General features: G+C 35.8%; 1 protein-coding gene across 5 annotated transcripts in view; it reads right to left on the bottom strand.

Annotated features, from left to right (window-relative positions):
• Window positions 1–15145, bottom strand: part of EMSY (EMSY transcriptional repressor, BRCA2 interacting) — a 142243-nt gene that overhangs the window by 51817 nt on the left and 75281 nt on the right. For all 5 annotated transcript variants that reach the window (XM_077867106.1, XM_077867108.1, XM_077867107.1 and 2 more), the window contains one exon: window positions 11262–11538. In XM_077867106.1, the coding sequence (XP_077723232.1) occupies window positions 11262–11538 (277 nt within the window). The remainder of the gene's footprint in view (window positions 1–11261; window positions 11539–15145) is intronic.

The following is a 15145-nucleotide window of genomic DNA, read 5'->3' as shown; positions in this document are numbered from 1 at the left end:
CTGCTAAGTTGTGCTGAACTAGATTATCTCAGGAGCCCCGTTATGCACCAACATTTTATGACTCAATGAGTATAAAGTTTTTTACAAGGGAAAGATATTATTTTTAAACTATTTAAAAGTTTTCACCTTTATACTGAATTTATAATGAACTCCTGTATTAACTGAGATAAATTGTGCACATGGGAAATTCCCTCTGTTCTCCATGTAGGTTTTTATAGTAAAAGTATCTGATGTAAAAGCAGTCAGGTAACTTTAGAATCAGAACTAGGTTCAAGTCATGCCTTCAACACATAAACACATTAACAGTGGTATGATCTGACTGAAGTACTTAACCTGAGTATTTGTTCATTTAGTAAAAATTTCCTGAGCATATACTTTATGCTAGATCCTTGGGAACCTATACTGTATCCATGAAACAGTCCCTACCTTCAGAAGGGTTTCAAGAGAAGATAATCAAATAATTGTCCAAATCTATTATTACAAATAGTAATGAAGGCTATTTTTGTTTTAACCAGTAAAAGGTCCTCTTCCTTTTGCCTTTTGTTTCCCCAACAATTCAGCACTAAAGCTGTCAGCTGATGCAAAGCAAGATAAGCAACCAGGCAGCTAAGCAGAAGAGTGGCTTAGCATGAAATGTCAGAGCCCACTGCAGAAACTGGGCTAGCACAGGAATCAGAGTAAGATGAGGAGGGGTGTCCATGGTGGAGAAACTCAGGGGACAGCATGCATATAGAGTTAGAGCCCAAGTAAGAGTTCCATGACCATAAGCCACCTAACAGAGTCTCAAAACTTGAGCAGAGTATCCACTGGAAGAAATGGCTAAGGTAGTATCAGAATCCAAACTAAGTGAGAAGACCTTCTTGGTGGGAGGGCAGCCTGCCATGGGTGTCAAAGCTAAGGAGGGTGAGACTAGCATCCATGCAATAGGGTGATGTGAGGAGGGTGTCAGAAACTGGTGGGGTGATGGAGGAGTCTGCAGGATGTCAGAGCCTGAGTGAAGAAGGCATCTGCATGAAGGTGGCGGCAACAGCAACAACAAATGATTAGTTGCATTGTAGGGAACTGATAAGTAACTATATGAAAGATAATGGAATTTAGGTTTTTCACTGTCAATGAAGGAAAAAGAGAAAATTAGAGTTGTTTAATTGAAATTAGATATATCAGTAGGAACCCACAGTTTTTGACATACAGAATACAAATATAAATATGAGTGTGTATAGATGTACATGTGTGTGCATGCATATATATACACACAAATGTAACATAGCAGTAGCATATCTAGCACCCAGATTCTAGCTAATTCTTACTTTCCACTAAAAGGAATCAGGGTTCGTCTGAAAAATGACTGATCCCAGGGCTAGACTAGGAAAACTACAAGATGAGAGCTTGGTAAATATAAAAGACTTTCTACTCCTCTTTTGTTCTATCTTTAAAAGAAAATTGTTTAAAGCAAAAATAGCAATGCAATGTGGGGTTACAACATATAGAATTAAAAAGCAAGACAACCATAGTACAGGATGAGAGAGAGAAAATAGCAGTGTACTTATTCTAAGATTCTAACACAATATGGGAAGTGGTATTATTACTTCAAGACAGACTACTATAAATTAAAAATGTATAATGTAAGCTCTAGAGCTGAGTTCTAGGGCACCTTACTCCTAACCTCCATAGGTGGCAACTACTGGAGATATTTTTCATTGTCATGACAGAGCCTATGGCTACCAGTATCTAGTAGGCAGAGATCAGAACTGCTGTTAAACATCCTATAATGTGCAGGTTAGCCTCTCATGGCACAGAATTATTCTGGCCCAAAACATCCATAACATGGAGGCTGAGACCCAACTCTAGAGCAACTAGTTATAAAGTATTAAAAAGGGCAGCCCCGGTGGCGCAGCAGTTTAGCGCCACCTGCAGCCTAGGGCGTGATCCTGGAGACCCTGGATCAAGTCCCACGTCAGGCTCTCTGCATGGTGCCTGCTTCTCCCTCTGCCTGTGTCTCTGCCTCTCTCTCTCTCTCTCTCTCTCTGTGTCTTTATGAATAAATAAATAATCTAGCCATGCAACCAAAGAGATGCATTTTAAACACAAAGGGCAGGCAGGTTAAAAGTAAAATGATGAAACAAGATATATAGTGCAAACAGTATAAGAAAGTTGGATGGCTACATTAGTATCAGAAAAGAAGATATTAAAACTAGAAGTATACTTTAAAAAAAAAAAAAAAAAAAAAAAAAAGGGATCCCTGGGTGGCGCAGCGGTTTGGTGCCTGCCTTTGGCCCAGGGCGCGATCCTGGAGACCCGGGATCGAATCCCACGTCAGGCTCCCGGTGCATGGAGCCTGCTTCTCCCTCCTCCTGTGTCTCTGCCTCTCTCTCTCTCTATGTCTATCATGAATAAATAAATAAATCTTTAAAAAAAAAAAAAAAAAAAAAAAAAAACTAGAAGTATTACCAGAGAAAAAGAGCAATGCTTTACAAAAAGGAGGTGATTTCATCAAGAAGATACAAAAGTCAACCATACTTCAATAATAACAATTTTCTTAAAAAAGACAATAATCCTGAGGCACTCGGATGGTTAAGCATCTGCCTTTGGTTCAGGTCATGATCCCAGTGTCCTGGGATTGAGTCCCACTTCTGGCTCCCTGCTCTGTGGGGAACCTACTTTTCTCTCTCTTCCCTACTTGTGCTCTCTGTCTCTCTCTTTCAAATATACAAAATCTTAAAAAAAAAAAAAAAAAAAAAAGACAACAATCCTAAATCTGCATGCACCTAATAACAGAGATCAAAAGACATGAGACAAAACTGACAGTGTTGAAAAGAAAAATGCACAAGGCCACAATTATAGTTGAAGATTCTATCAACCTATTTAATCTCACTGGCATGTATAAGACCAAATAAAAAGTCAATTGTTCTAAAACCATTTATTAAATAATCTAATATTGTATATATTCTTGGTTGCCTGATTAATTTTCTTTCTCCTCTGCCTTTTGTCCTTTCTAACAAAAACCCAGAAGGGGTTTTCTCCCCTCAGAAGGATCCACCTTCCTGGATACTGCCATTTATTTTATGGAGGGACTGGCCTGGGGCCAGCCCTAGAGAGCAATTTCTAATTGATCAAAGGCAGTCATGATGGTTCCATTCCTCTTACCAGGAACTATTTTTAGGCTAAGGTGTGTGACACAGTTGTGGCCAACAGATATAAGGGAAATCTCCTAGGGACTTCTGGGAAAGGTTTTCTCTTTCCTGAGAGACTCACAAAAAGGGACTGTCTCTTTTTCCTGTCCCCACTGTCATATCTGGATGTGATGTATGAAATTGTTGTACTCATCCTGCAGTCAAGGTGTGAGCTACTGAGAAAAGAGCTGACACACCAAGGAAAGCAGAGAAGAAAGGTAAAAAGAAACTTGATGGCTCCAGTGAGCTACTATATAACTTAACTGGAATTTCTCTGCTTCTGGACTTTCAGTTTTAGTAGATAATAAATTTTCTTATTAAAAACCAATAGCTCTGTCAGATTTATGTAAAGTCATTCAATTGCTTATTGAATTTTGCAATTCAATTTACAGATTAATAACCCAGGGCTCTGTAACAATTAAACATCTGAATGCCAAAAGAATAAATAGGCTACAATGAATACCACTGAAGGCAAACAGAATAGGCCATATTTGGAGAAATTTAAAATACAGTTCTGGCTACACTGGTAATTCCGAAAAAAAAACATGAACTACTTGGGAGTTTTAACACAAGCCCCAAAGAAAGAATGAAGCCTAAAACACATTAAAACAAACAAACAAACTAACAAACAAAACAGTCATATAACTGAAGGGAAAGAAGATAGGTAATTATAAGAATATTACCTGTGTTTTGTCTTGTATTCATAGAGATTAAAAGAAACAAACAGATATTAAACAACTGTCTGGTTAAACAGTATGCCATTCAAAATTTTTTTTAATCCTAGAAATTATACTCCCTCCACCCAATTTCTATAAATCAGAGGAACAAAGATTTGATGGTGGGGACAAACTAGTAAGATATTCTAAGATGATAAAGTTCAGGGAGCTAAAATATATATTTAGCAACCTCTATAAAAAATTCCAACGTGGGCAGCCTGGGTGGCTTAGCGGTTTGGCGCCACCTTCAGCCCAGGGCATGATCCTGGAGAGCTGGGATGGAGTCCCAGGCTCCCTGCATGGAGCCTGCTTCTCCCTCTGTGTTTCTGCCTCTCTCTTTCTCTGTGTCTCTCATGAATAAATAAATAAAATCTTAAAAAAAAAAAAAAAAAAGAAATTCCAACACCCTGACTTGGTAATCCTGTTCCTGAAAGCTGGTTCTAAGAAAAGAGAGGGTTCAATTAAACTCACAAAGATGTTTGCTATACATAAATCTATAATATCAAAATCGTAAATACTCTAAATACACAATACTAAGAGAATAATTTAATAAACTGCAATAGTAATAAAAATATTAAATAGCATTGAAAATAATTAGGGTAATTTAGAAAAATAGAAGAATGTTATATGAAAAAAGTATAATACTAAATGCAATATGGGTTTTTTTTATTCCAAAGAAATAAAAAACTTATTCACATGGGTAAAAAGAAATTAATACATAAAATGGAAAGTGCTAATTGTGATACAGTGGTAGGATTACTGATGGGCTTTTGTTCTCCATAATTATTTAATCTCTTAATACTTTCATGTTTTAAAAAATTTAGATGCTAAATAAGGACCACACTTGAATTGACAGGGTTGGGGGATTTCATAAGCAAAGGATTTCATGAAACAGAAGTGGAAAATGAGAACTGCATTCAGGGAGAGCCTACAGAAAATCAATACACTGAAGAGAACAGGAGTAGTGGATATAATTGAAAGTAGTATGTTACTCAGATGAAGTGGGGTCAAGGAGGGAAAATAAAGGTCAGTGGAAGACATTTCACTGTAGTATTGGGTAAATAATTCATGAAGTCCACAAAAGAATATTAGAAGAATGAGATGAAAGAAAATTTCTCTCACCAAAATATGAGAAAAGACAATGGCAAAAGGATTTATCTGAGAAATAGATAGAATAAAAAATACAAACATCATGGTAATCAACCTGTGTAATGAACAACAGCGTATTATTTGGCTTATGAGGAACAAGAAGAGTTGCACAGATTTAAGAGGTAATAAAGGCTATACAATATATAAGGGAAATCGGGGAAGAATCAAATACAAAGCAGTCATCTAATAAACTATTTCCCTCTATACATATAAAACACATTTCAACTATCACTTTTTTTGTACTCCTAGCACCAGACTTACAAACACCTAATTAAAAATTATCTCTTCCAGGGGAGCCCAGGTTGGCTCAGCGGTTTAGCGCTGCCTTCAGCCCAGGGTCTGATCCTGGAGACCCGGGATTGAGTACGATGTCAGGCTCCCTGTGTGGAGCCTGCTTCTCCCTCTGCCTGTGTCTCTGCCTCTCTCTCCCTGTGTCTCTCATGAATAAATAAAATCTTAAAAAAAAAAATTATCTCTTCCTAACACTAAAGTGCACAATATATATGTGTAGGTTACCTTTTATCAAACAAAGAAAATATATAATATTTACACATGTGTGCTTACATATTTTAAAAAATGGAAGGATAAATAGAAAACTAATTAAAGGAAAAAAAATGGTTACCAATCAGGGAAAAACTAAAGAGGGTATAAGAATTGCAAATCAAAGATAGACTTCACAGAACACATTTTGTTTTGTTGATTTGACTTTGGAAAATGAACTTTTATTATACATTATGCAATTATAAATTATACATTAAGTAAAAATTTTTGAAATTGCAATCAGTAGAAACAACAGAATTACGCAAAGTAACCTAACTGCATACCAAATTAGAGCTTAACTACAGGGAAAGAAGTTATTTCAGGTGACTTTAAAATACAATAGTTTTGGGACGCCTGAATGGCCCCACAGTTGAGCATCTGCCTTAGGCTCAGGGCATGATCCCAGGATGCAGGATCAAGTCCCACATCGAGCTCCCTATGGGGAGCCTGCTTCTCCCTCTGCCTGTGTCTCTGCCTCTCTCTCTCTCTGTATCTCTCATGAATAAATAAATAAATCTTAAAAAAAAAAACAGTAGTTTGACTATTTTCCTTAGTGAGAATACCTTAAGAACTATAATAAACTCTTAAATTCTATTCAATAATCATATTGTTAGTCATATTAGTTTTGTTATTCTGAAACTATTATGTTATAGGATAAATCAAATACATAACTTTATTAATTGTTAGAAACCAGGATTTTCAGTATAAGGAGAACAAAGATACATTATACAAACAGAAAAACAAAGAAGTAAAACGCCAAAATTCTAAATTGGAATTGATAATATCAGTATGAACTGATGATGTATTTCTTCCTTAAAAAAAAAAAAAAGGACTATAGTTCTGTCCACAGAAAAGATTTAGAAACAATGACCAATCCAGTAATAATGACAATCCCCAGAGTACCCAGAAATTGTGATATTTAAGCACCATTTCTCACTAAGATGTCAGAGCAGAAAATCTGTAAGACGAATCCAGAACATTCTGTCGTATCACAAGATAAGGACTATTAAGGATTAATGTGGTTTTGTCAAAAGAATTTAGGAGCCAGCTTCAAGAGACCCCCAGTGGAATGTATGGGAAAATTTGAGCACCAAGAGAGTATCTGCAATAGATTAACAGATACCAAAAATCTTAATAATATGGAGAATAAAAATTTCACTGGTCACTGAACCAACTCATTATCTAAAAACATATAAATAGAAACACTGAGGCATTTATCCTGCTTTTTCTATATGAACTATACCTCAGAGTAACTAATGGTAATAAGGGAAAGTTCTTCTTTAAGAATTCCACCTAATAAATAAAGAAAATAAAGATAAAATTTATTTTGCAACTACTAACAAAATAATGACCTAGGCAAAGACTACCAACAGCTATTAAAACAGTTGGTACAGGAAAAAAAAAAAAAAAAAAAAAAAACAGTTGGTAGGGCAGCCTTGGGTGGCTCAGCGGTTTAGCACTGCCTTCAGCCCAGGGCATGATCCTGGAGACCCAGGATCGAGTCCCATGTTGGGCTCCCTGCATGGAGTCTGCTTCTTCCTCTGCCTCTCTTTCCCTCCTCTTTATCTCTCTGTTTCTCAGGAATAAATAAATAAAATCTTTATTAAAAAAAAAAAAAAGTTGGTAATACTTGTACCTACTGATCAATGTTAGTATCATTAAAGTGACAAATCAGACATTATGTGCCTCCTAAGGTGTGCAACAGGAAGTACACAATACTACCTACAAAATGTTCAATCCCAGGGCACTGGGTAGCTCAGCTGGTTAAGTGTCTGACTTTGGATGAGGTCATGATCTCAGGGTCCTGGAATTGAGCTCCATCCAGGGGGCAGTGGGTTTGTCCCTCTCCCTCTCTCTCTCTCTGCCCCTCCCCCTGCTTATGCTTTCTCTCTCTCTAGTAAGTAAAATTTTTTTGAAAAGTTCAATCCCCTATCTCCAAAAACAGTCAGACTTAAATCTGATCAAGCTTCCTGATTTAACTACCAGTTTTATGGAACTACATGGAATAGGAGAACTTGTTAAACCACACTATCAGTATAAAAATCAGTAAAATCTAGATTATAAGAAACTCATGAAAAATGACGGATTTCTTCAACAAATAAATTGCCAAGGGAAAAAAAAAGGAAGAGAGACTTAAGTAAAAAGACATAACTATATCAATGTGTGGACTTTGGATCCCAATTAAAAGAATTTTTTATGGCATTTTTTTTTATGGCATAAGAATTTTTTTTATGGTTTTTTAAGGAAACTTGGATAGGATCTGTGTATTTTATTACATCAAGAAAGTATTGCTAAAAATTCTAATGATAGTGGCATTGTGAGTTATGATCTTTTTTCTAAGGATACATAATAAGGTATTTATAGATGAAATTATATAGTATTTGGGATCTGCTACCAAACATTATAGGTTAAAGGTGTGTGGATGGAAATAGTATGTATAGATGAAATAAGACTGACCATATATTGCCCATATCTTAAGCTGGGCAATGGGCACATAAGGTTTTATTTTACTGGTCTCTCTACTTATATATGATTGGAATCTTCCATAATAAAAAATGTATTAAATCATCCTTTAAACTTTGAGATGACAAAGTCAAAATAACTATTCTAATCAGAATTTTAAGAATTCCCATATTTGAAATATTAAGAGGTTCTTTTTCCTTCCCACAGGATGAGCCAACTATACACAATCCCCCCTGCCCTAACTCTATACCTTTGGAACCATCTCTACACCTATTAACATGGAATCACCTACCAAGTTACTGGTATTAAGACTCTTTCCCGGGACGCGTGGGTGGCTCAGCAGTTGAGCATCTGCCTTCAGGCGTGATCCTGGGATCTGGGATCAAGTCCCGCTTCGAGCTCCCTGTGAGGAGCCTGCATCTCCCTCTGCCTATGTCTCTGTCTCTCTCTCTCTGTTGTCTCTCATTAATAAATAAATAAATCTTAAAAAAAAAAAAAAAAGACTCTTTCCCCTCTATCACCAGCTACCCCTACAAGAATAACCAGAGACAGATACATTAACTCTAAAACAGCCTGTCTCTAGTCCCCAACAGAGGCAGACACTGAATGTCCCTGTTCCCCAGCTAGCCACACAAAAGCTGCTACAGAAGCCCTACAGTCCGAATGAAAACTCTGGTCTGTAGATTACCACTTCCACTAACATTTACCTTTTTTTAAAAGGAATTGCCTTAATTTTTTAGCACTAATAATAGCTACATAAAATATCTCAAAGACTCAAAAGAATCCTATTGTTTCCCTGAGTATCTGCATTACAAGTTTTTTTTTTTTTTTTTTAAGATTTTTATTTATTTATTCATGAGACAGCGAGAGAGAGAGGGAGAGAGAGAGAGAGAAAGAGAGGCAGAGACACAGGCAGAAGGAGAAGCAGGCTCCATGCAGGGAGCCTGACATGGGACTCAATCCCGGGTCTCCAGGATCAGGCCCTGGGCTGAAGGCGGCACTAAACCACTGAGCCACCCAGGCTACCCACGAGTTTATTTTTATAGTTCTCATGCTCTATTGAATTCCAGTGAATTTTCAAGAAACCCCTGAGATATCTTGTTCAGTTCCACTATAACGACTTGAAGCTCAAAAAGATACAGGATGCTAAGAAGCAAAGGAAAAAATAGGGAAGTCCAAAATTACCAGAGTTTCAGAAGATACCTAGAAAAAATAGTGTGAAAAAGAGAAGAATGGAATATTCATTTTGCCTAAAGATATTTCATTAGTAGCCAAGAGAATACCCTTTTATCTCAAATAATATCTTCCTTTGGAAGAACAGTAATAATCTTTCTAATAGTTCAATAAAACTTCAACAAACTGTATGATGAGTACTGGAAGGGAAAAATGATTATCAGTGGATAACAGTTCTGATACAGGGGTCACTCAGGTAAGAAGAGAGGTAGTCCTTCCTTCTCCCACCTTCAAATTTTAAAATGGTGAATTTGGATCATGTTTGCAATCAACATTTTCAACAGACTTTCTGTATAAAAATTATTTCTATTTTTAATAACACTAAAGTAAACTATACTTTACTGCTGTGCAAATAGAAAGTTTAGAATGTTTTTTAAAAATTAAAGTAACAAATAAAAGAAAATTTCAAGCCTGCTATTTTCCTATCATTCATTGAGACATTAAATAGGTATAAGAGCCAGGAAATAATGACAGATGCTTTTACATTCTAGCATTAGGGCTATAGAGTAAAGGAATACTGACTGCATCGCATCTACGTAGCCTCCTCCTTGCCTACATAGTTATAGAGAACATACTAAACATTATTAAACCAAATTATGAAAAATACGTGGTTTTCCTATTCTTGTGCTTGTATTCACTACTAGTTCATAAACTAGGATATTTTCAAGTCCCACTCTATCTTAAGTTATGTACTATTCAAATAAAATTCAATGAAAACTAATACTAAGTCCTGTTCTAGGTTGTCTCTATGCTCCCTTTGATAGACTCCAACCATGCGTATGATTTCTGTTCAGTACATGCTTCTCTCACATCCTCATCTTAAGACTCACCGACACTAAGAAGAAGATTGCTGACAGTGTGCTATTTGCCCTTCATAGGGAGGAACACAAGGATATGAAAGAGACCTGAACTGATTTGAGGCTTACATGGAATTGAGATTTCCACGTTTCCTTTCTTCTGCTATTAAGCAGCAATTGTCCTTCAGTTCAGACTTAGTTCCTCTTAACATCTCCCTTCATCCACCGATACAGAAAAACTTAGGGAAACTGAAGAAAAGGCAAATGACATGTCCTTGAAATCCTCCTCTTTCTCCTCCCACTTATCACTGGGTACCTTATTCTGAAGAGGCTGTATATGTAATGTTCCTCCTGAAGAACCTTGAGTAAAATATGGTTGACTCTTAACAACACAGAACTGCAGGGGCCCACTGATACACAGATGTTTACAATAAATACAGTACAGTATGAGAAATGTATTTTCTCTTTCTTATAATTTTAATAACATTTTCCTTCTCTAGCTTACTTGATTGTACGAATACAGTATATGATGGATAGAGCATACAAAATGTATCAAATATTATTGGTAAGACTTCCAGTCAAAAGTAGGTTATTAGCAGTTAAGTTCTGAGGGAGTCAAAAGTTGTATGTGGATTTTCAACTGTGCCAGGGATCATTGCCCCTAAACCCTACGTTGCTCAAAGGTCCATTTTAATTTCAAGTTCCTCATTTAAGAACTTCAGGGGGGTGCCTGAGAGGCTCAGTCAATAGAGCATGTGACTCTTGATCTCAGGGTTATATGTTCAAGCCCCACATTGGTGTAAAAATTACTTAAAAATAATAAAAAATCTTTTAAAATAAATAAATAAAATCTTCATTATATTCAAGATATTTACCTATGCCTTTGAAATTTGCTATGAGAAGAGTTAACATACATTTTGTGAATACTAATTGCCTAAGTGACTAGGTACTATGCAATTGGAAAAAAAATCTTGGAGTAAGCATGTAAATTAATATAAGAAAATTGAGTAACCTATTTTCTTGACATTCTCAAACTGGCGGAAGGAAAGTGGTAATTTCTGGTATAAAAGCAGGGATCTTCATACCCAAAGCAGAAAAATACACGCACATGGGTTTTTTTGTTTGTTTGTTTTTGTTTTTTCAAAATTCCCATATACCACACATACAGAATTACATAATGGATCACTACTCACCTTGTGCTACTGTTGACATGACCACAGATGGTGTGGAAGATACCACAGCTGTTACTGCAACTGTATTAGGAATAGGTGATGGTGTAGAACTGCTGCTGCCACTGCTGCTACTACTGACCAGGGAGGACTGTGAAGCAGTTATAACCACTGGTGGCTTCTGGGTTGTGGAAGCAATGACTGATGTTGGTACAAGCTTAGTGACTGCTGCATAGTTATGGGATTTGGAGAGAATGTTGGGCACGAAGGTTGAACTTGGTGATGTGGTCACTATAATAACCTAAAGAAGGAAAAGTAAGTTATTTTCATGTACCCACTATACTACTAATAGCTACATATATAAAATAGTCTACATAATAGACTCATATATAATCCAAAATAGCTTATGAAATATGAAGAAACAATTCATCAAAAGAAAACCATAACTAAAAATATATGTAAGCTTTCCCTTACTAATAATTATCAAAATGTACTTAAAAGAAACAACTTTTACCAACCAAACATTTTTAAAAACAACATTCAATGCTGTATAAGATGCAGTGAAATAAACATTTCAATATACTGCTTAGGGAGTATAATGAACACAATATTTATAGAAAGTAATTTGGATAATCATTCTTTTGTAAATATTTGTTGAGCATCTACTATGTGCCAGGCATGGTTCTAGATGCTGGGGATAGTGGAATGAACAAAGTAGACAAAGTTCATACTTTCATGGAGCTAAATTCTATTGGTGGGGAAGGAAATAATAAATTAGAAAAGTAAATATATGTCATACAGAGATAAATTGAAGAGACAATAAAGCAGGGTAGGAAATAAAGAATATTGGGAGTACTATGTTATTTTCTATACAGTGTTTAATGAAAATCTCTCTGGTAAGGTTTAACAGTTGAGCAGAAACTAGAAGCAGGGGTGTGAACCATGCTGCCACCTTGAGGAAGTGCATCTAATGCTACAGAAAGAAGCAAAAAAAAAAAAAAAAAAAAAAAAAAAAAGGCCCTGAGGCAGAAGCAAGCTTGGTATCTTCAATAAACTTCAAGGACCTAATGAATGGGATTGGAATTTATGACATAGAAAGTGGCAAGGAGCCAGAATCAAGGAAGTAATGGGGGACTAGATGATGTAAGATCACGTTAGTGGTACTGTATACCCTGGATATGATAAAAACGGCACTTTATCTCTGTGGTCTTCCTTCTGAAAACCCCAAATCTTAGTCTAACCATGAAAAAAAACATCAGACAAATTCCAATAGTGGTGCATTCTACAAAACATTTGACCAATATTCTTTAAAACTGCCAAACACAAGAGAAGTCTTGAGAAACTTCAGCAGCCAAGAACTTAAGAAGACATAACAAGTGTAACGGGTATCCTGGAACAGAGAAAGACATTAGGTAAAGAAATCTAAATAAACCACAAATTTTAGTTGACCTTAATGCATCAATGAGTTCATTAATTATAACAAAGTACCATAGTAATATAACTGGTTAAGAATGGCAGAAACTGAGTATAGGGTATATGAGAATTCTCTGTACTGTCTTCTCAATTTTTCTTTAAATCTAAAACTGTTCTAAAAAATATTTCCTAAAAAGCATTACTCTATCTGCTAGATGAAAAGTACAGTAGGGCAGAGGTAGTAGAAACAGACACACTAGGATGCTCCTGGATTAAAGCAAGCAGAGATGATCATGAGTAAAGTGTTTGTACAGCAGAAGTGGTGAAAAGTAAACAGGTTCTGAATATACTTAAAGGTAAAACCAACAGGATTTATTCATAGCTTGATACAGGGAATGGAGGGGGAAAAAGAAGCAAGAAAGAGACTTCAAAGTTAACCTGTAAGAAAGTGTAGAAGGCAAGGAGACAAACCATTTCAGATGAGAACAGAACAGGACGGAGAAAAGGACCTAAAGTTGGAATCAGCTTGATGTTTTTAAAATCAGAAAGAAAGCCGGTGTAGCAAAAAGCATGCAGAGCAAGGAGAGGCCAGATCAAATTTATAAGCCAGAGTAAAGGATTTAAATTTTATACTAAGTACAATAGGGAGCCATAGGAAGATTTTAAGTGGGGAAACAACAAAACTTGATTTATATTTTAAAAGATCATTCTAGCTTCTATGTAGTGAGTTGCAAGAATGGAAGCAGTGAGACTAGTAAAGAAACTACTGCAGTAGAGCAGGCAAGAAATGATACAGCCTGCTTGGACTGGGGTGTTAGTAGTGGAAATAAAGAGAAGTAATCCCATGCAGATTCTTTTAAGACATAGAGTCAACAGGACTTGTTGATGTAGGGAAATAATAGGCCTAAGAAAAATACCATAATCAAGATGAACTAGAGTTAATGTGTATTGGCTAATTAAAATCTCCCCCAAATCTTATGACACAGACACTATTATTATCCCCATTTTACAGGTAAGAACACAAAAATCATTTACAAACCTACAGTACCACAGTTTAATTCTGGATGAGTATAATGGTGGTATGGTGATACCCAAAACAGAGCAGAATGTCTTTTTCTTCTTTCACCAAAATTACCTCTACCTACGTAGGGCAGAAAATTGTTTTGAAAAATCCAAAAAAATTAAGGGAGAAATTCTCTTTCGTTTTCACATTAGTCCTAAAGGCCTGATATTTAATCAGCCAGTCAAAATTTACTGAGAATGTCCGCACTCAGTACCAACATCTCAAAGAAATTTGGGCTATATCATTTTATTATATATTTGCAGTGTCGTGGAGAATTGTAAAATTTAACTACATATCCGCTACTTTAAGCAGTTTGTTAATTATTTGACAAGTCAAGAGACAGATCTAAGTCTTGGCCAGCAAACACCTTCATAGAGTTGACCAGCATACTTCTAGATAGATTCAATCAGCAAATACCTATACAGCATTATTACAAAAAAAATCATAAGCCATCATATAAACTGAGAAGCAGTAGGCCAATAAGGTAACAAGACCAGAAGCTAAAAGTCCACTGAACCTGAGCTTAATTCTGCTTCAGCCACTGACAAATGGCAAGCCCTGGACATGTTAAAATCTCTGGACTCCAATTTTCATCTGTAAAATAGGGATAATAATACCTACCTTGCAAATCATTACAAGGATTGAATGAGATAATGATGTGAAGCATCTAACATAGTGCTAGGCACATAGCAGGTGGTCAATACTTGGAAGTCAACAAACAGTAGTCATTAGTTTACTATTACTTAATGTTAAAAAGATATCAGTAAAGGTGTTATAGATCAATTCAATCTGGAAATATAGTTAATATATTCTATTTTTGTTTCATTAAAGAATGTTACATATATTTTTCCCAAATTCTGATACCTCTGAGAATCCAACTTATAGCTACTACCACAGTCAAACCAATTATAGTGGTAATGGTAATTAGGTTTCACATTTGCCAATTCTGAACTCACAGTAATAGCTTCCTGGAGCAGTGTTTAAAAGGGCTCTGTGGCAGATAAGGATTCACCAAGACTTGGCAGGAAAGCATGCCACAGTTAATTAACAATGTCTGCCATGGGCAAGGGAAGGGGAAGCATTCACACTTGTGTCAAATATTTCAAATGTTAAAACTAGAGTATCCATGTAGACTTCTAAAATTAAGACAAAATTTCAACAAAATAAATCTAGAAGTCTCTAAGAGGATGTTTTAGGCTACAGATACAAATGATAAAATATATTTTCTTTTTTTTTTTTTTTTTGATAAAATATATTTTCAGATTTCAGTCTGTATGTTTGATATCTGATCTGGAAAGGGGTTATCCAAAGTTAGAGATCCACCTTAAAGAAAATTTACTTGTACTTTAAAGTTAATGAATTACAATAGGGGAAATAAAGGGATTTTGAAACCAAGTGAACCAAACAGTGTTTATTCAGGCCATAATTCAAA

Source organism: Canis aureus, chromosome 23, assembly GCF_053574225.1.
Source record: "Canis aureus isolate CA01 chromosome 23, VMU_Caureus_v.1.0, whole genome shotgun sequence".
Taxonomy (NCBI): domain Eukaryota; kingdom Metazoa; phylum Chordata; class Mammalia; order Carnivora; family Canidae; genus Canis; species Canis aureus.
This window is presented reverse-complemented; position numbering and strand designations above follow the sequence as displayed.